Raw genomic sequence first — 24,689 nt, forward strand, 5'->3', positions numbered from 1 at the left:
TAGGTCCCCTCGAGAGGAAGGTCTGCAGATAAGATTCCGACTGCTCCCAGCCTTAAGCTGGGGCAGGGCTGCCTCGGAAAGGACGGCCTCCTCTCTCCAGGTCAGGTTTGGGCCTGCAGACCTTCCACCCGAGGTGGTCATGGGACAGGTGGAGCCCCGGGATTTCCCCGCGACCTGCCCGAGCCTGGCCCTCTCAGGTCCCCAGACTGCTGCAGGGCTGGCTGCACCTGCTCACCAGCCTGCCCCTGGCGCCTCCGCTCCCCCAGCTCGGCCGGCTTGGCCACGCCGCCCGGATCCTGCTGTGCGCGGCGGCAGCGGGTTCCTGCGCCTCGCGCTGGGGCATGCTCGCTGCTGACTGGCCCCCGTGGCTTTGCGGCAGCTCTGTGCACTGAGAGACTGTATCCCCTCAGTTGGCAGGCAGAGCTCCGCCCCCGCCTCGCCTGCCGCGAGCGCCGCCGGCCTGGCCGGGCAAGGTACGTGGCATGAGTCCTCCCCGACCGCCTGCCTCGGCTCCCTGCCACCCCACCAGGAGGGCCAGCATGCCAGGCCCGCTCACCAGGGAGGCGAGTCCCATGCTTGCGGGCTGAGATGGGCATGCCGGACGGACCACCTAACTTGGCATCTGCGAGCGCCTCGGTGTTACGGAGCCCCCTAACCAGCCGTGCATGCTGGGCGCTTGCCAACTCTCAGGAGGCAATAGCCTGGGGACGTGGAGCTGGGCAGCAGGAGGCTTTCCTCCCAACGCGCCGCCCGCCTGACAGCCTGGCCTACCTGTGAGGGCTGCGGCCAAGGCGACCCGAGACAACCCTGGCCTGGCTGGGACCTGCGCTGGGGGCCAGGACTAGGCTTCAGCCGCACTGGTAGGCCCCGCCCCGCCGCGGGGGCAGCCACGCCCCTCAAAATTATGAGGTCTGGCCTTGCAAGCCTCTGGGTCTGGAAGGCAATAGAGTGCAGAAGCTATGCAGACAGCCGTCCCTGGGTTTGGATCCTAGCCCTGCCTCACCCTGAGCAAGTCACAGCAGCTCTCCCAGCCTTAGTATCCTCATCTCTCCAATGGAGCTAATAATATGACAATTAAAATCATTTTTGGCTAAGGCTCTCAACGCTGCCTGTAGGAGAAGACTTGTCCAAAAAATATATTCCTGTGGCTGAGACCCCACCCCAGATAAATAAAAGCAGAATCCCTAAGGCATGGGATAGGTATAAGCTTTCCCCCCCACCCCCAAATTCCCAAGTGATTCTAATGTACTATCAGAGTTGAGAACTTTGATGTAGGTAAAGCACTTAACACAGTGGCTGGTCAGGCATAGTAGTAAGCGCATTAAAAAAAATTATTTTTCAGATCACCCCAGCATTAACTGGAGATAGGACCGAAGTCTGTTTTTGGAGGTCAGAGTTGTTGTGATTCTCACGGGAGACCCAGATTGGATAGGAATGGCCACCTGAAGGGAAGAATGGCAGCAGTAGTGACAGCTGTTAACACTTGCTGAGTGCTTGCTGTGTGCCAGGCACTCTGCTAAGTGCTTTTCATGCCACGATCCCATTTTATAGATAAAGAAACAGGTTCAGAGAGATTAAGTAACTCACACAGCTAGCAAGCGGTAGACCCTAGATGCAAGCCCATCAGAGTCAAGGTGGACAGACAGTTGGACTGATTCCATCTCCCTGGAATCTCCCATCCACTGCCTGCCACCTTCCTGTGGCCTTTGTGGCCAACAGACATCACCATCCTTCCTAGTGGAGCTCATCAGCATCAGCCTGTCCCTGGCTAGAGTCTGTCTGCCCAGTCCTTTCTGCTCAGTGGATCCAGAGACTAGACTCTGAGGAAAGGGTGGCATTGAGGACCTGCCCAGTCAAGGCTTCAGCCCCCCGGCAAAACCCTCCTGTAGGTGGTCCTGGTCTCTGTGTCTGTGTCTGTCTGTCCTCACGTCTGGTCTCCTTCGTGAACTGTGCCACTCTTGTTTCTTGAGAACACTCAGGAGATGTCTTGCATCCTTGCAGCTTGGCCGTCCTGAGAATTTCCACGGCATCTAGGGGTGGAGCCCTCACTTTTCACCCTGGCACTCTGCTTCCAGGCCTAGGTGGAAGCTGTTGAAGGCAGAGTTCCCAATCGCCCAGGCAGCCCCAGTGTTGACTGTGGTTTTCTCCCAAGCCCGGAGTGTCCTTGTTTCTGCTGAGTCCTCTTCCATGGCAGAGGAGATCCTGGGGTGCCACCCTACGGATCTGACGCTGCCTGAGATGCCCTTCTTGCTTTGGGGCCTCAGGAAGGACCTCATTTGTCAAATATGTCAGTCTCTTGCGGATCCAGCTGCCAGACTTCAGGTTGAAGAGAGGGTACAATGCAGGAGACTTGATTTTTCTCTTTGTTTTCACAGCTGCCAAAAGCCTATTGAACAAGAAGTCGGACGGCGGTGTCAAGGTAGGTGTCTCCACTCCTGCAGCCCAAGTGTGGCCCCTCTCCCTGAAAAGTCACTCCTGGGACTCCTTGGCACTTTGTCTCCCCTTTCCCCAAGAACCTCCCTATCCTTGCTTTTTGCTTTAAGCCAGAAACCTCTGTGCTCAGAACAGCAGGTTCCACTGGCCTGGGAGGGCAGAGGGATACATGCTTCACCTGACCCTAGCTTGATTGGAAAGACTCAGGGGAGGTGATTCAAACTATAGTTTGCTAGGACTGAATCCTGAACTTGACTTCCAGACACAGGTTTTATCTCCAGGGCTTGACTCTCTGGGTTTTTTAGGTTATTGGTTAATCTTATTTTCTTTTAAAAGTAGAAACCCATTTAATCAAAGGAAAACAAAGTTTGCCTGGTTGACTCAAGGCACAAGCCTTGGCACCTGAAGCTACTATCCTTTTTCTCTTTTTTTTGATCTCCAAAGCACTTCCAGAACCCAGCTCAGATACCGTTGAGGGAAAGCTTCTTGAACTGTCTTGAGACATAGGTGCCTTAGAAACAGGCAAGGGACTTGGTTATCACAGCTCATCTTCATTTGGTGAGGGAAACTTTTCTGGGGGATCAAGGCAAGAGGAGGGACCAGGCCCCATAAACAGGAAGTCTCAGTGAGGGTGGCTGCTTGGCCAAGGTAGAGGGGTCCACACAAAGCTCAAGGTGTTCTTAGATGCTTTGTGGGCAGAAAGCGCCCTGGGCTGGGGAGATAGATAGGAGTTCATGCTATCTTGAAACCTACCAACTTATATCGCAGAGAATTTCAAACCATTATCATGCAAACCTTTAAATTAAGACATAAGTTTAAATTAGACTTTTCCCTGGGATCTTATGTTCCCCGCTGAGATAGACCTGTGCCCCTTTCCCTGCCCCTATCCCTTCCTTTGTCTCTCATTCTTTGCATGCCTGCTTCCGTGTACTTCTGCCCTAAGGAGGGGAGCTTGGGCTCCACACATACCTGCTGACATAGAGCTGGGGTTAATTGGCAGCCCCTCAGTTTCAGGGTTGTGGACTAGATGGTGGAGCCAAGTTAGGGAAAAGGTGTGTGTGTGTGTACTTAGTTGCTCAGTCGTGTCAAACTCTCTGTGACCCCAGGGACTATAGCTGCCAGGCTCCTCTGTCCATAGGTTATCCTGGCAAGAAAACTAGAGCGAGTTGCCATTTCCTCCTCCAGAAGATCTGCCCGACCCAGAGATTGAACCTGTGTCCCTTGCATTGGCAGGTGGATTGTTTACCACTCAGCCACCTGGGAATCCCTAGGAAAAGGTGGTTAGTTTATTTAGAGATTTTGCATGTGTCTTTCTGGAGAAGAAGCTAGAATCTGTCTTCACAAAGTGTTTATTAAATACCTATCAGAGGCTCAGTGCTAGGGGCACATAAGAGGTATAAAGAGGAGATGCAGATCACATTCAACCTCAAGAGGTTGCAAGGTTAATTGAAAAGGAAAGTGGACACAGCTGGGATCAGTTAAGCACTGAATGGTACATGGACCCTACAAGGGATGGTTCAGTCCAAGAAGCTTCTGGGAAGAAACCTACTGGAGGAAGCTACAGGATGTAGGGAGATTGGACCCAAGTCAGTGATTGCCTTTAGAAAATGGAATTGGAGGCAAGGGCAGGATGGGGAGACACACCATTATTTTTTTTTTTTTAACTTGTACACGTTTCTTTAAAATGGGAATGTATTACTTCTGTAACTTAAAAACAACAAAAAAATATTTTTATAGGTTCTATTATACATGTTGATGTTCTCTGCTCAACTGAAACATGGAATATATGGTAAAGGGATACAGAAAACACAGCTGGATTGGTCTGGTTGGGCAGAGAAATTGGAGGTTTGTGTGTTAGACCACAGGAAACACCGTAGGCCGCTGAGCAGGGAAGGTTAAGAGTGATGTTTTCGAAAGACTTGGCTGAGTGTGTAAGGGTAAATAGAGGATGGTAGTGTCAACCACAAATTGGCACTTGCCATTGGTACTTAGCATCTACCTCTACAAGGATTAAATCATATGCTGCTGCAGCTACTAATTTTCAACACCCCCTGAAAGGAGTTCAGGGTGGAGAGCTGCAACGAGGCACTCTGTGCTCTGGTAAAAACTGGCAGAACAGCTCTTCAGATAGTTAGATATAATCAGGAGCCAGTTTTATGAGCCCAGTTCATTCTTATAACTTCCCATATCTAGAAAACCACTAAAATCTTTCATGGTGACAAGTGTTCCTCGTGACTAGCAGAAACCTTCTGCAAAAAAAAAATATATGTGTTTGATTGCATGTGCTTCCTCTTTACCGAAATCACACATATACTGACCTTCCCCTCTACTTCTTTGGAGCAGTTTCTCAGAGTTATCTGAGGTGCTGTCGCCTGGGCTATCGTCCTCATTTTTGCCCCAAATAATACTTAATTCACAATTCTCACACTGCATTTTTTAAGTTGACAGTAGGAGCTAGACACAGAAGTATCAACTAGGGCTTATTATAGTCTGGGTATAGGGTGAAGTGAAGACAATGAGAAATATAGAGTTAATATTCAAACTAACCAGAGGAGCACAAACCGACCAGCTGGAATAGGTGCTGCCTATGGGTCATTGGTCCAGCTCTACCCATGAGTGCCAGGCTTGGATTAGACATTAGCCCTGATAAGGGGTATGACAAAGGATGTTCCCATTGGTTTCAGGGATTAAAATAGGGTCCATCAAAGGTAATGTCAAAGTTTCAGGACTGTTAAAAGAAATGGTGGTATTTCTGCTGGAATGGGGAGTAGTGAAGGAATGTTTTAGAGGGAAGAGACATTTTCTTTTGAACCACATTGAGACTCAGAGACAGGTAGAGATGTGGGTAGAGAGGTCTTTTTTTTTTTTTTAAGATTGATTTATTTACTTTTGGTTCTGCTGGGTCTTCATTGCTGTGCACAGGCTTTCTCTAGTTGTGGCTGCCAGGAGCTACTGTTCGTTACGGTGCACGAGCTTAACGCAGTGTTTCTCTTGTTGCAGAACCCAGGCTGTAAGCGCACTGGCTTCAGCAGTTGCAGCGCAGGGACGCAGTAGTTGTGGCCCGCGGGCTCTGGAACACTGGCTCAGTAGTTGTGGCACATGGGGCTTAGTGGCTCCCCGGCATGTGGGAACTTCCCGGACCAGGGAGTGAACCTGTGACCCTCGCATTGGCAGGCAGATTCTCAATGAGTAGACCGCCAGGAAATGGGTGGAGAGGTCGTTAAGGCTGCTGGTATAGCCCAGGGAGGTCAACACCGGATGTGCAAAGGGGGACTCACATGCGTGAATCTCATGAGTCCATTTACTCAGCCAGTTCTGGGTCTGAGGAGCTGGGAAGGCAGCAACATGATCCATCCTTTAAAATGTTCCCTGTGGGAGAGAAACAGGGAAGCCATGAGTTTTGGTGTGGTCTGTTAAGGTCAAGCAAGGAGGGAGGTGCATGCAGGATAGCCACTGGGGAGCAGAGAGACCAGCATCTGAGCCAGAACAGGAAACTGAGTTTGAAGGACTAGTTGGATTTTGCCAAGTTAAGGGGAGGGAAGAGAAAGACATTCCAGGCAGAGGGAAAAGCACATGTGAAGATACATGAGTTTGAAACAACATGATGATTCTGGGAACTCTGTTAGCTTTTGTATGGCAGAAGCAAAGAGTGGTTGCACAAAATAGGACCTGAAATAAAGCAGTGACAGCTGAGATGGTGAGAAGAAGGTTAAAGGTGTCATTAAGGAATAGGTTTCTAGCAGAACTTTGTAGTTCCTTGCCTCAGGCACAGCTATGTAAGACTAGCCTAAGGAGCTAGGTAAAATACACAGATGTCAGGGTCCAGCCCGGATTTCAGATTCAGGAAGCCTTGGGTGGAAGGAAGAATCTGACTAATTCCATTCCTCCATAGGAATCCAAAGCACACAAAGGTTTAAAGAGTCCAGAAAAGGCAAAAATTTCAGGGTTAAACAAGAGGCTGGAAGAAGAATCAGCAAGGGAAATGAAGAAAGAGGTAGACAAAGAACAGAAGTGTACAACAAAGCCAGTCCTTACAGGAACACAGAAATGCAGGCTAGGCAAACAGAAACAGCAGTTAAATTGCTTTGGGGAACCTAGCCCAGGGTCTGACCCTGATTGAGTGCTCCATAAATGAGTTTTATGCTTGAGAAAAGACTTTAAATATAGAGGTGGGACCAGAAACTAAGATGCAAGTTTTTAAGAAGGGCATGACCAACCAAAATTCAAAGGCCAATAAGAGATTGGGGAAAATATTCTCAGCAGGTGTGATGGGGTGTGCTGTGCTTCATTGCTTCGGTCATGTCCTCCTCTTTGTGACCCCATGGACTGTAGCCCTCCAGGCTCCTCTTCCCATGGGGATTCTCTAGGCAGGAATACTGGAATGAGTTGCCATGCCCTCCTCCAGAGGATCTTCCCAACCCAGGGATTGAACCCAGGTCTCCCACATTGCAGGCAGATTCTTTACCACCTGAGCCACCAGAGAAGCCCATTGATGGGATGAGTTAATATTTTTATGCAAAAGAGCTTTCTGTAATAAATAAGAATACCCCCTAAAACCTGGCAGATAAATGGTCAGCGAAGATGAACTAACAATATGAAAGAGGAAGTAACATGGGTCAACAAATGTGGATGTTTAGTCTCACTGATGTCAGAGGCAGGTTGAAATGCAGTCCCATTTTCACTTTTTTTTTTGGCCACACCACGCAGCATGGGAGGTCTTAATTACCCAACCAGGGATCGAACCTGTGCACCCTGCACTGGGAGGGCAGAGTCTTAACCAGTGGGCTACCAGGGAGGTCCCCATTTTTTGACTCTTTAGTTTGTGGTAGTGGTGTAAATCAGAATGACCCCCTCCTAAAACAGCCTGTGTGTCAAAAGTCATAAAAGTGTTCCTATTTTACCCTCTAGTTCTAATTCTGGGAATTTTCCCTAAAGGAATCATTCAAAATATGGAAAAACTGAAAGCAGAAAGATGTTCAACATGATGTTATTTATAACCATGAGAAGATGAGAAACATCAAAAGCTGACAAGATAATGACATAGGGAACATCAAAAGCCAATAAGATAATGATGAAATAATTATGGGAAATTAATTGACCATTAAAAAGTTATTAATTTTTATGACTATATAATGACAGAAATGTTTTAAGTGGAAAAATGAGGTACAAAGCTATGCATACACTACCATCTAAATTTTGTTTAAAAAAACAAAGTTTTTTAGAGTATATTCAGTGTATAATAGGTGAATAGAAAAAGAACCAGGAGAAAACCCACTGAAGTGTTAATAGTAGCTTCACTGGGTGATGGGAATTTGGAAACTTATTTCATATACTTTTCTGTATTTTCTACATTTTTCACCTAGAGTGTGTATTACTTGGATAATCAGAAGAAAAATTAAGATGCTTTTTATTTTTAAAGTAAGGTATTAAAAGAAAGGAAGGATAAACTCAGATACAGCTTACAATGATATTTTTAAATTGGATACACAAAAGACTAGCAAGACTGATAGGATTCTGGGTGTTTTTCCCCCTCTTTTCCAAGCTGCTTGTAATGTGGTTGCGGTCCTTTTATAATGAGGAATAAGTATATAATAAGGAACAGCGTGGTTGGATAAAAGTGCCCCAGAAGCGGAAGGAAAGGACAAGGCAAGGTGCAGGGTTTTTCTTTTCTGGGCCTTCTTGAACGTCAAGGTGATAACCTGTGTCATGAGGGAGACCTGTGAAGCTGCTCAGAAGATCGTGAGCTGTCAGCATCCCAGACCGTTCTTTTAGACCCCATGCTGCTTTCCCAGCCCCACCCCACTCCCCAGTTCCTGCTGGGAGTCCATAGGGGGATTTCTTTCTTGCTGTCCAGAAGCTTTCACAGACGCTCTCGGATATTAGCACTGGTTTGAGCAGCGAGTCTTCCTTGTGCACTTGAATATGGGGACTTCAGGTTCTGTTTAGGTTTCTTCAAAGGTAGATGCCAGTGACCCGGGGTCTGTGGAGGAGCAGAGCCGCTTATGAGGACAGACTTCTCACTGAGAATAATATATGCATTCCACTAGTCCCAGGCCAGCATGGCCATCCAGTCTTTAAGGAGAGAGAAGGAAGAAAAGGAGGGAGAAATAAGGAAAGAAGGGAGAGAGGAAGGGAGGAGAAAGAAAAGGGAGAGAGGTCCTGTTATTTTCCTTAAGTACTGTTTGAATGTTTCAGTGTGGGAAGGACACTTGAACCTTCTTTTGGTTTAAAATTTTAAACGTTTAATTGTTAAACATAAGTGAGGTGTGGTTCTTTAAAAAATGATCTGGAAATTAAATAGTACTGCTGGCTACAGGGGAGGAGGCCAGCTATGCACAGCTGCGGGCAAAGCCCTAAAGGAATGGAGAAAGAAATGGAAAGAAGTCTGCTTACCTGGTAGAAACTAACCCATGAGTAGAAAGGATTATCTTGGGTTTTCCTACAGGGCAGTTTAGGAAAAAAAGAGCCAGTTGGGAGCAAATTGGGAACTTATTCCTCATTAGTTGAAGCAGACGGCAGAAAGTGAAGGCAAGAAGTGAGTGAAAGCAACCTGCATGGCTTTTGACAAGACCAGCCCTGGGCTGTGCCCCCACAGAGTTTTTGGTGCTGGGATTCCAGGCTAGTTAGAAGCCTGTGCTCTGCTTTAACCCAGGAGAAAACCACAGTAACAGTCAACAAACCCAGTTTAACTCTGCAAACATTTGTTGATCGAATGTTAACTCTAAGACATTTTGCTCAATTGCCAAGACAAATAAGATACAGACCTTCCTTCAAAGTGTTAACCCTCTGGTTGGATAAAGTGATAAACATATATGAATGTAAAGCAAATCGCTCTTTTTTGGATAACTTGGAAGTAAAATCTCCTATGTGAGTACATATGAAAGGGTAAAAGCAAGAGGCCTCATTATATTTAGACTTTCTTTTTCCTTAGATCTATTTCTAAATTGTGAGCATCCTTTTAAATACTTGTAGTCCCCTTCTTTTGGAAAAAAAAAAAAAAAACACATTCTCAAAAATGTCTTCTCAAGTAGAATATCAACTTCTCGAGGGCAGAAACATCTATCTGTGTTCACCATGCCTAGAATAGTCCTCAACAAGCATTTGCTGGGTATGTTCGTGAATATGCAAGTCAAAAGACAGACATGTTCAAAGAGGACTCCTGTCTCCCGGCAAGCTGATGATAAAATTCTTAATTGCCTTTCAATTTTTAGACATAGTCTTCTGAGATGTATTTTCAGTGTTCCATACAGTCTTTATTTTTCTCTGCTTGTTTATATCTGAACATAAAGTTTTTGAGCGTCTAGTTGAGACTAAGGCATCCGTGCTTTCAGCATTCCCTGTGGTTGGCATCTTTGTGTCCGTGTGATCACTGCACTTTTAATCACCTGCACTCCTGGTGTTCCATTGCCCCCTAATTGCAAAATGCAATAAAACAATGAAATCTTATAAATGAGCATGGCCATAGCAACAGAGAAATGGGTGCCAAAATATGATGTTTGTCAAATGATTTTCAAAAGCCCAACATCTTTATCTGAAAAGTTATCGATGTGCAGTGAAAAAGTCAAGGTTCCGAAGTGAAGCATTGTTAAAGCAGCTTTGGCTCTTTACCTAGTAACTGTTCACTCAGCTCTCAGGCAGACGTAGTAGTGAGAAAAATAATCCTATAGGTGAGCTCAATAAGCTGAAACCTATAACTTTGCAGCAAAATGTTACTCACTTTCATAGACCTGTGACTTAATCTCCATGAAAGAAGTTTCTGAGCAAAGCTGAGACACCTCAGAATATACTCAGTGTTTGTGAACCTCCCTTTCTCTGGGTCTGGAGGGATGTGTGTGCCTGTCCAGCTAGATGCTGTTTTAACCCTTCTGGTGCTGGACTCCAGGTCTCCTCCTCCTCCTCCTTTCTCCTGAGGCAGAGCCCACGCTGGCGCACTAACCTGCAGCGTCTCTGTGCTTCTCTTCTTACCTCCTCTTTCCCCTTCTCTTTCCCTTTCGCTGTGGTGTGTCCAGAAAAGGAAGTCGAGTTCCAGCGTGCACCTAATGGTGAGCCTTGCCTGCCCACCCATCCGCCCGCTCCATGCTGCCTGCGCCCGCCTGCCAGCCACGCAAACCCATTCTGCCATGTGCGTGTGCTTCCCTCATCCTCACTGCATGTCTGTGCCGTGCGGGCAGGTGCGGCCTGTCCTGCCAGGCGGGGTCCAATGCCCGAGGTCACCCGGCAGCCTCAGAACTAGGCATTGGAAGGTGTGGTGTGGCACTCCCTGCTGCAGCGCTTGGGCTGCCCCCAGCAGCCCCGGGGCAGGATGTAAATCTGGTAGGGATTCGGGGCCAGGTGGCAAGCACAGGGGGAGACCCTCACTCATGGTCGCTCGGGAGGAGAGGCCCTGCTCACTGGGCACGAGCATTATTTCCTACGGATCGGCAGCCAGGGGCCCTCTGTGTGGAGTGTCGGGGAGCCAGGTGGAGGCTCTGAGCTTCACTCTCATTCTCTCAGCTTTCCCCTGTGCTGGTGCCCATTAGCCAGCTGTGCCCAGTGTTTGTCCTTCCCACCCCACCCACAGGGGCACCAGCTGAAAGGCTTCAGAGCTTGTCTTCTTTCTCAAGGGACACAGAGCACCCAGGGGAATACAGCAGCCTGAATCTTTATGAAACATCTATTGGGTTGGCCAAAAAGTTCATTTGGATTTTTCCATAAGGTATCATGAAAAACCCAAATGAACTTTTTGGCCAACTTGATACTAAAGCCAGAGGTGGGGCTACCTGGGTGACATCTCAGCCCTCCACAGACATGGCAGGTTTTACAGACACGATCCAGTCCTTTCCCCATGCCAGGGTCTTTGTCTCAACTTTGCAAACAGAATGGCTTTGTTCAATCAGCCCCAAATAGGTCCATGTCAGCAGCTGAGTGAGGAGGGCTCTGCACTTTTTGGGGGATATGGAAGAGAGCAGAGCTTTTGTGAGATTAGGCCCACATTCTGTCTATTCCTGGGGCCCCCTTCTCCAGCCTGCAGAGTTCAGCAGAGACTTAAAGCACCTGGTACCTGGCTTGAGGTTCCATGCCGAGCCCCAGATTTGGGAACGCCTCAACCACTGATAACAAGTTACAGCTTCAGGTGTGGTCCGAGGGGCCACAAAAGAGGCTTCCGGGCAAGAATAAGTAGGACAGTCTGGAGAGCTTCCTGGATGTGTTCTGGGGGAGAAAAAGCACGTCCTAGCTGCCAGTGTGCCGTCATTGGCACCCCGCACACTGATGGCTGCTAGACATTTGTGTGTCTGCATGTTGAAGACCTCACAGGCATCAGGCTTCTCCTTAGTGGCCCCCGGTTACACAGAGACTCCCAGTGAGACTCAGTGTATTTATTGGTCAGGGGATTGTAAGAGGCAGAGAGCATCAGTATGGCTCCTTGCCCTGGAGATCGGCCTCCTTTCTTCCTCGCCATCTTCTTCCTGCCTCCCTTGCTGTGCCGCTCAGTGTAATATTCTAAAAGGCAAGGAGATAGCCTAGTGGTCTGCTGCTATTGGCCTGCTAGGCAGCCTGCTGTTTCCTGAGGACTAGGACTGCTGACACAGCTCCCACCTGGACTCACCTGCTGTTCTCTGGAGTTCTGCCCATATTCCCAGCTGATCCTGTCTAAGATCAGCCAGGCAAAAAGGCCAACAGCACAGCCCTGTGTCTGCCCCCCCGGGTCAGTGGTTGCCTTTTGTATCCAGAGTCAAATTCCACCCCTTTCCTCTGTGGATACTGTCTCCTCGACCAAGTTTTCTTTCTCTTCTTGCTCCTCTTCAGATCAGGCTTCAATCTAGTGTTGTAAGGGGAAGGAAATGCAGGTGGCAGATTGAAAGGGCAGCAGGGGACTGCCCACAGGGACCCAGAGTTTCTGAATTTTGTTCTGCTTTCTCATAAACTACATTTCTTTCCCCCTATAAAGTGAGAAGATCTGAATTTCTCTGCATCAAGTGTGATTGTACAATGACAGGGCACCTAGCATCAGCAAAGATTTCTGGAGAGATGCTTTTGAAACGAGTCTTTGGGCTCCTTCCACCTTGAGGATGCCTCCAGGGCTAGGTCTCTGGGTCCCTCCAAATAATCTTCTCTGATCATCTATCCAGCCATTGTTCCCACCCCAGAGTGTTACGGGAGTGTTAGCCCACCTCAGGTCTAGCGCCTCCGGACCAAGCTAGGGGACAAGGGAGGTCTGGGAGTCAAATCCAATCTACTTCGGTGACTCTAGAGGAACTAAACCATCTGTTTTCTTGTCTCAGCCACAGAGCAACAACAAAAACAGTCTCGTAAGCCCAGCCCAAGAGCCCGCGCCCTTGCAGACGGCCATGGTACCTCCTGACTACGGCTTCTCCGCCCCTGCCCCTGGCTGCCTCCCGCTTCTGCCCGCTTCCTTCTCTTGCCCCCGCTGCCAGGCCTCCTTGGCCACTTCCCTCCTCATCCCTATAGAGCAGGTGGCTCTGTGTACTGCCCCCTCATGGTCCTGCTTGGCCATGCTCCCTCCTGCATGGTATAACTCTGCTCTCTGTGCTCTTGGGGGGGAAGAGTGATCAGGGCTCTCAGCTAAGCCTCCCAGCCCCGAATGGGTCTGCTGGGTGGCCAGGAAGGTGAGCTGCTTCTAAAGGGAGAGGGTAGGAGCTTCCCTGGGCTCTGTATCTCAGTTCTTGAAGGCCTCCTTGTAAAATCTGCCTCAGCCCCTCCTTGACAAAGCAATAAATAGGAAGGGGGCCTGGAGTCCCCCACCTCTGGATGGTGCTGAGGTCTCTGGGAAGCCCCCATGCTGTCTGAGTTCTGTCCTGGCTCAGTCAAGGGCACTATGTGCTCTCAGGTCCCCCTCTGCTGCTAAGTGGAGATGGTAGGGGGGTAACTGGGAGGGAGGGAGGGGAACCAGTGCTGCTGCCCCCCCGCTCCTCCTCCTTGCACTCTGTCCCCCAGAGCTGCCTGCTGAGGACAGGAACTTGGAGAGAGGCAGGGGTGGGTGGAACAGGCAGCAGTCTGGGCTCAACTCGCTGAGGGCCTCCTGTAAATCTTTCTGGGAGACCTCAGTCCACTCTCCCAGTATCCCTGTCTCCCACACAGCCCCTGACGAGCACTGTTGGCCAGGCCCAGCCTGTGCCCTCAGCCCCACAGCTGCTCCAGGGTACTTGTCCCATGGGAGAAAGGACACTCAGGTCTGGCTGGATTTGAGAGCAGGGGCCCTTGTCCTCAGCTTCCGCAGTACCTGCTTCCATTAAGTACTAGGCCTCTACTCCTAACCAGCCAGTGCTGTCCCCTAAATCTGGGGCTTCCAGCTGCCTGGTACCCAGTTGAACCAGGATATTTTGTAAGAATGACTGGCGAGCAGGCCTCAGTGGTCATCATAGGGTCAATATTCGAGGGCTGGGGTCCCTCAGGGGAGAGCCGTAGGTCCGTTCCCAGGTCAGGAGGGTAACTGTCATCTTCTCTAACAGGAGCCACAAACCACCGTGGTACACAACGCTACCGATGGGATCAAGGTGAGTGGCTCCCGAGCTGGCCTCCTGCTTTCCAGGTCAGCAGGGAACAGGTGGGCTGGGCCACAGGGTCTCAGGGTCCTGGAGACGGCTGCACCTAGGGGCCACGGTGTTTGCAGTCTTGGCTGGGGGCAGCATATGGCCTGTCGTCACTGTGTTCCTGGGAAGGACATCGTACCTCAGTGATTCTGAGCTCAGGCTCTAGAGGCACCAGGTCTGCATTTGGATCCTGGCCCTGGGCCACTAGACAAGTCACCCTCCCACTCTGCACCTCAGTTTCCTGATCTGAAAACTGGGGATGCTAATAATAGAATCTTCCTCCATGACTGGTGAAGCTTAAATGAGAGTAAACATGAGCTAGTTAAACAGAGGCAAAAACATACAAATCCTAGAGCATTAGCTGTCCATTGCCTCACTCCTTGATGCCCTCAATATCCTTGTCTCCTTATTTTCATTACCATTAGTAAATATTTATTGAATCATCCACAGCTCTGGTTTACAGAGGTGACAAGAGGAAATCTCTCTCCACAGGTGTAAGGGAAGCAGATGATAAACCAAAAACTATACAAATAAGATAAAATCCAGTAGCGATAAGTGCTATGAAGAAAATGTCACAAAGTAAATAGAGAATGAACGGGGGCTCTAATTGAGTGGTCGGGAAGGGCCTCCTTTAGGAGGTGATCGTTGAGCTAAAACACTAAACAACTGGAAGGTGGCAGCTGGGTAGACCCTGAGGCAGAGTGCCCTAGACAGTGAGGATGCAGGGGTCAGGGCCAGGCGCAGAGGAAATCAGAGCTCAGAGCATGGTGAGCAAGGAGAGGGAGGCAGGAGGGGGGTGAAGCCTGAGGGGCAGGCGGGACCTGCTGTCAGGCTTGATACCAGTTTGTATTTTTTCCAGCAGCAACAAAAAAGCTGTTAAGAGGCTCTTAGCCTGGGAGTGAAAGAAAGTGAAAGTGAGGTTGCTCAGTCATGTCCGACTCTTTGCGACCCCATGGACTGTAGCCACCAGGCTCCTCTGTCCATGGGATTTCCCAGGCAATAGTACTGGAATGGGTTGCCATTTCCTTCTCCAGGGGATCTTCCCAAACCAGGGATTGAACCTGGGTCTCCTGCATTGTAGACAGATGCTTTACCGTCTGAGCCACCAACGAGGTCCTGGTGGAGTCCTGCGACGGTGCACATAGCGCGGCCGAGAGGAGCTACCCCCCGCCCGAGGTCAGGGCCAGAAGCCAGGAGGACCCCATGGCCGAGGGGTGGCGGCGTGATTGTGACCCCATGGACTATAGCCTGCCAGGCTCCTCTGTCCATGGGATTCTCCAGGCAAGAATACTGGAGTGGATTGCCACTTCCTTCTCCAGGAGATCTTCCCCACCCAGGAATCGAACCTGGGTCTCCTGAATTGCTGGTAGATTCTTTACCAATTGAGCTATGAGGGAAACCCATAACGGAGAAGTAATGGAGTCCAATTTACACATCGGAAGGCTGGCCGTGTTATGGGCAAGAACTTTGGGGCAGAGGCAGGTGTGGAGACAGGGAGGCCAGGCAGCTATGGTAGGAGTTCAGGTTCCAGATGTTAGTATCTTGGGCTCAGCTGTGCATTGGAAGAGAGGAGGTCAGACGCGATTTATTTTGGAGGTAGAACTGACCGATTTTTGGTTTTCGATTGGATAATTGGGACATGAGGGGAAGAAAGAAAGGCATCAGCATATTATAAAATCAGACCTCCAGATTTTAGCCTGAACAACTGGATAAGTGGTACATTTACTGAGTTAGGGAAGACTTAGGAGGGTGTTTGGGAATCAGAGTTTTATAAGAGTCACATTGCAGCTCCCATAGGAACACGTACTCTGCTTTTGTTCTGCTTGGTTCCTCTGGTTTCCAAGGGCCTGAGTTTATAGAAACTTGTTCTTTTTGGCCCGCAGGGCTCCACAGAGAGCTGCAACACCACCACGGAAGATGAGGACCTCAAAGGTAGGTATTGGCCCATAGTGGGGAAGGGGCCCCAGCAGTGTCCCGAGGGGGCACCTGCCTCATCTGCCCCCAGAACTGAGATTGGTGGCTCCTTGTACCCCAAGAGAGGGTTTGGCCTAAAAGCTACTTTCCATGGGCCCAGGGATGAGGCCCCTATCTCGTGTTGCTGGGCTGGGCAGGTGGCTTCTCTTCTTTGACCTCATGTCCAGGATAGTTAAATGAGGGCTTTTCCCAAGCCTGTCGAGGCCCAGGGCTCAGAGAGCTGCTCCTGTCTGCTACAGTGTGATATCCCAGATCAGGGACATCTTGAGTCCCCGCAGAGGTGGCCTGCAGATGTCATGAGCCATTAACAAGGTCACTAGTGATCCCAGTTTCCCGAGCACTAAGGTAATTCCCCAGAATGTAGAACTTTGGGCTCTAAAACTAGAACAGTCCTGGACACATTGGGGTTGGTGGGTCACTCTCGTCACAAAGCCTTGGCATGAGTGACGGAGTCAGAACCGCATTTGGCCCTGCCCCAGTGGTCCCGTGAGGACACCAGCTTAAGTTTGGGCCTGGCCAGAGTGCCAGGGGACGTGGGAAGGCATGGCAGGCTAGACCACTGTGAATCTCTGTCCGACTCTTTGGTTTGGCCTCCTGGGATTGCTCCCTTTGTCCTAAGTGACCTTAGGACAGGTTCTCAGAAAAGTCGGAGGAATGTTGCAGCTCACAGCTGAGAGAGCACACCCGAGGCAATAAGGGAGCAAGCAAACCTTTGGTAATCAAGAAGAGAAAGCAGAAACACACAAGGCAGCAAAGAACAGTGCCTTCAGGGCTGCCGGGATTGAGATCAGGTCATTTCAGTTCTGGTGATACTGGTAGAGTCAGCGGCTCCGTCACTGCTGGGCTTTCGACCCTGCAGCGTGGGTCCCTAGAACATCTTCCCTGAGACTAGGGCTCCTTGTACAGGCTCTTGGAAGGCTCCTCTGGAAGCCGCAAACCCAGGTCTGTGCCCCTTCCGGGGCTTTCAGCCGGGAGGCCTCTCTGGCAGCATGGACGTGGCCCCAGGTCCATGCCTCGGTTCTTCAGTGCCACGGGCTCGGGTCCTGTCCGGCTTGCTCGCTCACCTGCCTTGTTCTGTTTGTTTTGGCTGCTCTGCCTTGCCCTGCCCTGCCCTGGCTGGCTAGCTGCCCCGCTCCGCACTGGGAATGGCAGCTCGATGCCTGAAGGACGGAGCTCCCGGGACAGGACAGCCCCCTCTGCAGGCATGCAGCCCCAGCCTTCTCTCTGCTCCTCAGCCAGTAAGTGTGAGGGAGGCACATTCTGGCTTCGGTCTCCCTGGCTCGTCCTGAAGCCCCTCAGGGATCCCCCCACCCACCACCCAGAGCTGTCAGCCCAGCCCAGCTGTCATCTAGTGACTACAGCTTCGGGAGCTCAGCCTCTGCTGGGTGGGGGAGCTGAATGGAGGTGCTGTTAAGACCAGACAGGGGTCCTTGAGACTGGGGCCCAAAGACATGAAGAAAAGTGGGTGGAAGAAAGTGGCAGGAGGGAAGGAGTAGAAAGCCAGTGGGATATGCAGAGGGCCTTGTCTCAGCGCTGAGCGGGAAGAAAGGTGGAGTCAGAAGTCAGGCCCATGGTAGAGTGGGTGTGAGGTGGTGGAGAAATTCATAGTCAAGAAAACGCGTTCCCCTCAGTGGTTCTTGAGGGTCAGCAGAATATCATACTAAGAGCTTGGGGTGAGACTGACCTGAGTTTAAATCTAGCTCCACTACCTTCAAAAATGCGTGAAGTAGCTTAACCTCCTGGAGCTACAGTTTCTTTATCTGTAAAGTGGTAATCAAATGACACTCACCTCAGAAATATAAATGGGATAGTGGAATGTCTTGATACGATGCTTAGCTGGTTAGTGGTAGCTTGTATTTACATCTTCAGTTGTGTTTTTGTAGAGGATGCCTTCGTCTGCTGCTTTCCCTCCTACCATCGATACTTCTAGAGTTTCTAAACACGAGCCTCTTCACCCATAGGGCCCCAGTCAGGTCTTGCAGATGGGCTTGGTGGGGTTGGAGAGAGAGAGAGAGTGTGTGTGTGTGTGTGTGTCTGCGTGTGTGTGTGTCTGCGTGTGCATATACCTGCTTGCCTTTAGAAAGTGGATGAAGCCCTGTGGTTCCCCTACCCTCCTGCTTATTCACCCGAGCCGCCCTCCTGATGGTGCCAATGCCTGTGGGGCCCTGTGCTGGCTGCACTGTCCTCTCCCAGTTGTGCCCCTTGGCTGTGCTGTTCTAATGCTCACATTTGTCTTGCAGCCTCTCGCTCATGGCCTGGGCCAGCCTGGGGCTCCGGTCAGGGTTAGCCTGGGCCTCCCTTACCCTGGCAGCACCCTCTGCTAATAGTGGCGCTCCCTGTAAGTGAGCTGCCCACGAGAGCGAGGTGTCATCAGCAGTCCCTTGGCTTGGAATTGGGGTGGGGGGCACTCTGAGGGCACCAACTCTGCCTGCCTGTCAGTCTGAGCCTTGTCCTTGGTTTTCCTGAGGGACACATCCTAGCTTGAGAGCTGGTGTGAGATTTAGAGTTTTTCCAAGGGTAAACGGAGCTGGTAGGAGGCTCCATTTAAAAAGAGTGTTTAAGTTCCAAGGCCCTTTACCCCAAAAAGCCCTGTGGAGGAGATGAATAAGGCGAAGAGAATTAAGCATCCATCCCAGGGGTCTATTCATTCTTTGGAGCCCTCCTCAACCCTGGCTAGAGTCTGATTTCAGGCTGGCTGGTGCCCAGGGCTAAGTTTTGGACCACTGTGTGAGGGCTGAGGGGATGGAGGGTGGGCTGGTAATTGAGACCTGACTGAGCCCCTTCAGGTGAGAGAAATGAGTGGTGGAAACAGCCATATCCAGGAGATGCTTCTTTGAGAGCCTGAACCTGTGGGGATGGGATACAAAGACTGAGGGCAGAGTATTCACAGGGTGTCAGGCTCCTTGCTTTAAAGACAAGAGTGTTTTCTGCATCCTGGTTATTGATGGAGAGGGAGGCAAAGGCCAGAGGATCATAAGGCGGGCTTTAGGACAAAAGGGTCATTAGGTCTGTGGACAACAGAGGGCGAAGGGAGAGAACGGTAGGCTCGCTTTTCCAGAGAAGGGCCTTAAAGAGAGAAGAGGGATGTCTTTGTCAAAGAGATCACAGGGGATTCTCTGATGGATTCGGGAGGGCTTTGTGTCACCTGGGAGAATCCCAGTCTCACATGGGTAAATTGCTGGATTTTTCCCCCTACAGTGCGGAAACAGGAGATCATTAAGATCACAGAGCAACTGATTGAGGCCATCAACAATGGGGACTTTGAGGCCTACACGTGAGTAGAGACCCATTTCCTTGAGATCCAAGTCATCTCTCAAGCCCTTCCTGCCTTTCAAAAAGCAGCTGGGACCCAGGGAAAAGAGAAGGCTGGGCCTTGGGCACAGCATCTGAGTTAAACACCAGGCCCCTGAGAGCCCTTCCAGGTAGATGTTGGTGATTGAGCCCACCCATGGTGCCTGGGCTGGTGGGTTGCAAAGGTAGAGCTAAGCTGCTCAGCTGGCAGGGCCCTGAGATCTCAGCCATCTTGTCAGGCCCAGCCTACAGCTCACCTGCTGCCCCTGGAGGAAGATAGATAATAATTCTCATATAAGACTGACAGGCTGCTTTTTTTTTTTTCCCTCCCCTGTAGGAAGATTTGTGATCCAGGCCTCACTTCCTTTGAGCCTGAGGCCCTGGGTAACCTCGTGGAAGGGATGGATTTCCATAAGTTTTACTTTGAGAATCGTGAGTGGGTTCGTGCTGCTGAGATACTCCTGCCTGCCCCTCACCCCCTTGCCTCTGTCCCTGCTCACCTCCTCTTTCCAGCCACCCGCTTTTCCCTTACTGGGCCTGCCTGCTGCACCCTGATCTGTGTGCTTGCCTCCAGGGGCCTGAGGATGGTCTTCAGCTGGCATCTCCAAAGGCCCTCCTCCCAGAGCCCCGTGTGCCCCTCTGTTCTGCAGCAGTGCCGCTGTATAGTAATCAAGGCCACTGTATTTGTTTAAGCCTTACCTCTTTCCAAGATACTTGGAAACCGTGAGAGGTTAGATTGAAATGATATCAACGACTAATAATGAAGCTCTGTGTCTGCAGGTTTCACAATAGAGGAAATTAAAACCAGGATAAGAATGTGCAAACGGCACCGTTGGCGACTGTGAGATCGGAAGTTGTGGCTAGGGTCCTCCTTCCAGCCACTGAGGGATTCAGGAGTCCTGGCTAGGGGTGGGTGGCTGGGGTGTTGTGCTCCAGACAGTTCCTGGAAGTCCCAGAGGATAAGAAGCTAATTCATCACCTCCTCCCATCTTTCTTTCCACTAAGACCATCCCCCTCCTTATTTTTTTTCCTCGTCTTTCCCACTTTATCCTGGGCCTTCCCCATCCTGCCCTGAATTTTATTTTCTCACTGTTTTCTCTGCTAACTACCATCCTCTCCATGTCTCAGCTGCAGTTATAAACCCTAGGTTATCTAAGTAATTCTATTAGCCAGAGGCAATTCCAGAGCGCACAGAAACTCTCTGAAAGGTCTCGTGTAGCCCCTGACATTCGAATTGAACTAAACTGTGAATCTCAGTAAAAGCAACACAGTTCATGGTGTTTGCTGATAATGGCAACACATCTTCTTTTGGTTTCCCCCCAGAGGATCCTGGGGGCTCTGGGAGTACCCTCAGCTTGGTGCTTTGCTTTTTTTTTTTTTTTTTAACTTTGGGCCTTTATAAAAATCAAAATCAATTTTGAATATTTTAAGTTCTTGGTTTTGCTCTACAGTCTTAATTAGGGACAAGCCAACCCTTATGAGGGCTTCCCAGATGACTCAGAATGGTAAAGAATCCACCTGCCAAGACAGGAGACAAGGATTTGATCCCTGGGTCGGGAAGATCCCCTGGAGAAGGAAATGGTAACCCACTCCAGTATTCTTACCTGAGAAATCCCATGGACAGAGGAGCCTGGCCTGCTACAGTCCATAGGGTTGCAAAAGTGTCAGACGCGACTGAGCACACACAAGGCTTATGAAATCTAAACCCACCTGTCGGGGAAGAAAGATCATCATAGTCTTTCGTTAAGATAATCTTGAGTTCAGATGTTGTGTGGGCAAATTACTTACTTAACCTCCTTGAGCCTATTTCCTTATCTTATAACGAAGAAAATAATATCGACCAAGGAATATGGCTCATGCATGTAAAACCCGCAGTACATTGTCTGATTAAAATACTAGCTGCTGTTAACACTGCTCCCCACCTTTCTCTTCCTTTTAAATAATTGAAACTAATCTAATGGGGTTTCCCAGCCTCTGGAGAGTGTATGGGGGAACTTGGCGACTCCCAGAATGGTTACTGGAGAGAGGGTGAGACTTGGGAAGTGCAGGCTGGGAGGAAAATGCCCGTCCCCAGGCCTGACGCCCTCCTACCTACCTCACCCCACCCTGCCCACTACAGTCCTGTCCAAGAACAGCAAGCCCATCCACACCACCATCCTGAACCCACACGTCCACGTGATCGGAGAGGACGCGGCTTGCATTGCCTACATCCGCCTCACCCAGTACATCGATGGGCAGGGTCGGCCTCGCACCAGCCAGTCGGAGGAGACCCGGGTCTGGCATCGCCGGGATGGCAAGTGGCTCAATGTCCACTATCACTGCTCAGGGGCCCCTGCCGCACCGCTGCAGTGAGCTCAGCCACAGGTGCACCTGGTGGGGAGTGGGGGGCTGGGACACGTGGGGTCAGAGGAGGAAGAAGGGGCTGAGAGGTGGCCTTGGGGGAGGACATTCGGGCCAGCCCAGAATCGCAGTGAAGGCCAGACAGTGTGGTGGTTGCAATAAGTTATGCTCTCAAGTCAGACAGACTTGGGTCTGGCTCCATGACACTACATTGGGTGACCTTGAACAGGTTACTTCCCCTCCCTAAGCCTCATTTTCCTCAACTGTTAAAAAGAGGGAAGGAGCGGTGCCTGCCTCCTTTGTTGTGAGATTTAAATAAGGTCCTTGTAAGTAAATCAGTAAGTGCTCAGCAAATGGGAGGCGATGTTATGTTTAAATACTAGCTTCTCCCCCATCCTCCACCTTCTCGGGCAGAGTTGGCCACGTGTGTAATGTGTTTAAGTCTCTGGAACTCCAATGTGCGTACTGTCCTCTGTCCTGTTACCACGTCTGTCCTGTTTGACAGGGGCATGAGGAGATCCCAGCCGGAGGTCAAACCTTCGCAGCCAGTGGCTCTGGAGGGCCTGAGTGACAGCGGCAGTCCTGTTCGTTTGAGGTTTAAAACAATTAAATTACAAAGCGGCAGCAGCCAATGCACGCCCCTGCATGCAGCCCTCCCGCCCGCCCTTCGTGTCTGTCTCTGCTGTACCGAGGTGTTTTTTACATTTAAGGGGGAAAAAAAGAAAAAAAAAAAGATTGTTAAAAAAAAAAGTGGGATCCATACCATGATGTGTTTTAAAACCATCGGCAGCCCTTGGGCTGGCAAGAAGGCAGGAGTCTGTGTGATGCCCATCCTGGCACAAGCAGTGGGCTCACCCACCAGCCCTGAAGAGGTGAGCTCGGCCTCTGGCCTCCATGGACTCGGGACCAGGCAAGAACTCTGACAGAGCTCTGGGGGCTGTGTGATGTGACTGCAGCCTCTGAGATGGCCTGCCTGCCCCAGGTCTCGGAATGGACTTCTTCAGAATTTGTATACGCGCCTAGAATGAGGCTTATGAGAACACCATGGCCAACAGACCTACTTGGGAGAGAATGCGGAGCTCCCAGCCTGCCGTGGAGGCAGCTGAGAAGCAGTGGCCTCAGGACTGAGAAGCAGGGCCCGGACGTTGCTGTACTCTACCATTTAGCGTAGAAGGGAAGAGAATTGGTGCTGCAGAAGCGTGTCTGCTCCGAAGCTGATGAGAAACCTCGTGTTAGTCTGACATGCACTCACTTGCTCATCCATTTCTATAGGATGCACAATGCACGTGGGCTCTGATCTTGAGGCCCAATCCTAGCAGCTGGGAAGTGGGAGGGGTTGCCGCTTTGCTTTGTGTTTGTTTTCTTATAACTTAGCAAGGAGAGAGCCAGGCCTTGGTCTGGGCTCCCCCTGCCGCCTTTGGCAGTTCTGTTTCCGTGCTGACTTGGACCATCTTTGTCTTGCCTTCTCTTGGTGGTGGTCCCTGTGCTGACTCTCATCTGGGCCTGGGCCCTCTGCCAAGTGCTCCTGTGGGATGGGAGGAGTGAGGCAGCGGGACTGAGTTGATGGTTTCTATGCATTCAGGCTGCCCTCAGGGCTGCCTCCCTTCTTACTCTTCCCTTGCTGCACGCCAATCTCTTTTCCTGTCTTTGAGACTGACTTGGCTACTCTGGCAAGAAGAGGTATCCTCTATAAAGAGACTTCTTTACTGACCAACTGAAGTTTAGACTTACTGCTGGACAATCTGCATGGGCATCACCCCCGTCTCACCTGCATGTACCCAAAAGAGACGTCCAGAGCCAAGGCTCCTACCTTCGTTGTCCCTCTCTGTGCTCAAGGAGTTCCATTCCAGGAGGGAAGAATGTATACTCTAAGCAGATAGCAGAGATGATAATGGAGGAGCAACTGGTCATGGCTTTGGTTTCCCCCCAAACAACTGTGCAGGTCTGTCTGCACAAATGTCTGCACTATTCGGGGAGAGATGGGTAGACCCCAGCTCCCTGGACTGCCTTAAGGAGGCACAGGAGCTGGGAGAAGAGGCAAAGCTACAGGTTTACCTTGGAGCCAGCTGAGAAGAGAGCAGACTCACAGGTGCTGGTGCTTGGATTTAGCCAGGCTCCTCAGAGCACCTCCTGCATGCCCCAGCCCCCGGGTCCCCGCCGTCTCCCGCCCAGCAGCCTGCAGTACCAGCACGCAGACACCTTCACCACAGGGTTTGGTTTTGCTGGCTTGAAGACAAATGGTCTTAGAGTTCATTAAGACCCATAGCTTCATATGGCTGCTCCAGCCCCACTTCTTAGCATTCTTACTCCTCTTCTGGGGCTAATGTCAGCATCTATAGACAATAGACTTAAAAACAACAACACCACCTTTTAAACAGGAAATGGAAGGCATTTGATGCAGAATTTTTGCATGATGACATAGAAATAATTTAAAAATAGTGTTTGTTCTGAATGTTGGTAGACCCTTCATAGCTTTGTTACAATGAAACCTTGAACTGAAGATATTTAATAAAATAACCTTTAAACAGTCCATTGTGTTACTGCTGTCGGAGGCTTATGGCCAGAGGTTTAGATTTAACAGCCTGGGTTACAAGGCTTCTGGTGGAGAGCTGGACCTTCTCCCATTCCTTTTGGACCCATTTTAGAATAAAACTTCCTCCTAAGTTCATCAGCCTCCAATCACCCCACTGTATTGCCGGGGCGAGTTTGGGACTGGGGTTGGGGAGAACTTGCGCTCTCAGGCGGTGAGCTCGGAGACTCGCCCCGCCCCCGGGCCCCGCCCCCGTCTAGGGCCGCCCAGCCCCCTCCCCCGCCGCCCCTCAGTGTGCCGGCCCGGCTCCCCCTCCGCCGGGCCGAGTGGAAGATCCCGCCCCGGCCTCGGGAGCCGCGCCGCCGACGCTCGCCAGGTTGTGCCACCGCGCGGGAAGGAGGGGGGCGCCTCTGCCGGGGCCGCGCGCAGCCGGCTGTCTCTCAGGTCGCGGCTCAGCCGAGCGCTGGGGAGCACCGTTCCGCAGCCCGGCGCCTCGGCCGCGCGGCTGGCCGGCCCGGAGGCGGCGGGGGCCCGAGCGGGGCCGCGAGCGGCAGCGCGCCGCCTCCCCCCGGTGGGAGCGGTGGTTGGGC

The 24,689-nt window shown here is 50.8% G+C and overlaps 1 protein-coding gene across 12 annotated transcripts in view; it reads left to right on the forward strand.

Moving 5' to 3' along the window:
- CAMK2G (calcium/calmodulin dependent protein kinase II gamma) overlaps positions 1–24,019 on the forward strand; it is a 54,990-nt gene extending 30,971 nt beyond the window's left edge. For 4 of the 12 annotated variants that reach the window (XM_068982522.1, XM_068982525.1, XM_068982533.1 and 1 more), the window contains 10 exons: positions 411–473; positions 2,376–2,419; positions 12,696–12,764; positions 13,884–13,928; positions 15,848–15,896; positions 17,063–17,176; positions 19,137–19,212; positions 19,567–19,661; positions 21,349–21,593; positions 22,075–24,019. In XM_068982522.1, coding sequence (XP_068838623.1) covers positions 411–473; positions 2,376–2,419; positions 12,696–12,764; positions 13,884–13,928; positions 15,848–15,896; positions 17,063–17,176; positions 19,137–19,212; positions 19,567–19,661; positions 21,349–21,581 — 788 coding nt within the window. In that variant the 3' untranslated portion in view covers positions 21,582–21,593; positions 22,075–24,019. The remainder of the gene's footprint in view (positions 1–410; positions 474–2,375; positions 2,420–12,695; positions 12,765–13,883; positions 13,929–15,847; positions 15,897–17,062; positions 17,177–19,136; positions 19,213–19,566; positions 19,662–21,348; positions 21,594–22,074) is intronic. The other 8 variants (XM_068982523.1, XM_068982534.1, XM_068982526.1 and 5 more) reach the window with 7 other exon arrangements.
- Positions 24,020–24,689: the final 670 nt, after the last annotated feature.

This window comes from Capricornis sumatraensis, chromosome 10 (assembly GCF_032405125.1).
Source record: "Capricornis sumatraensis isolate serow.1 chromosome 10, serow.2, whole genome shotgun sequence".
Taxonomy (NCBI): domain Eukaryota; kingdom Metazoa; phylum Chordata; class Mammalia; order Artiodactyla; family Bovidae; genus Capricornis; species Capricornis sumatraensis.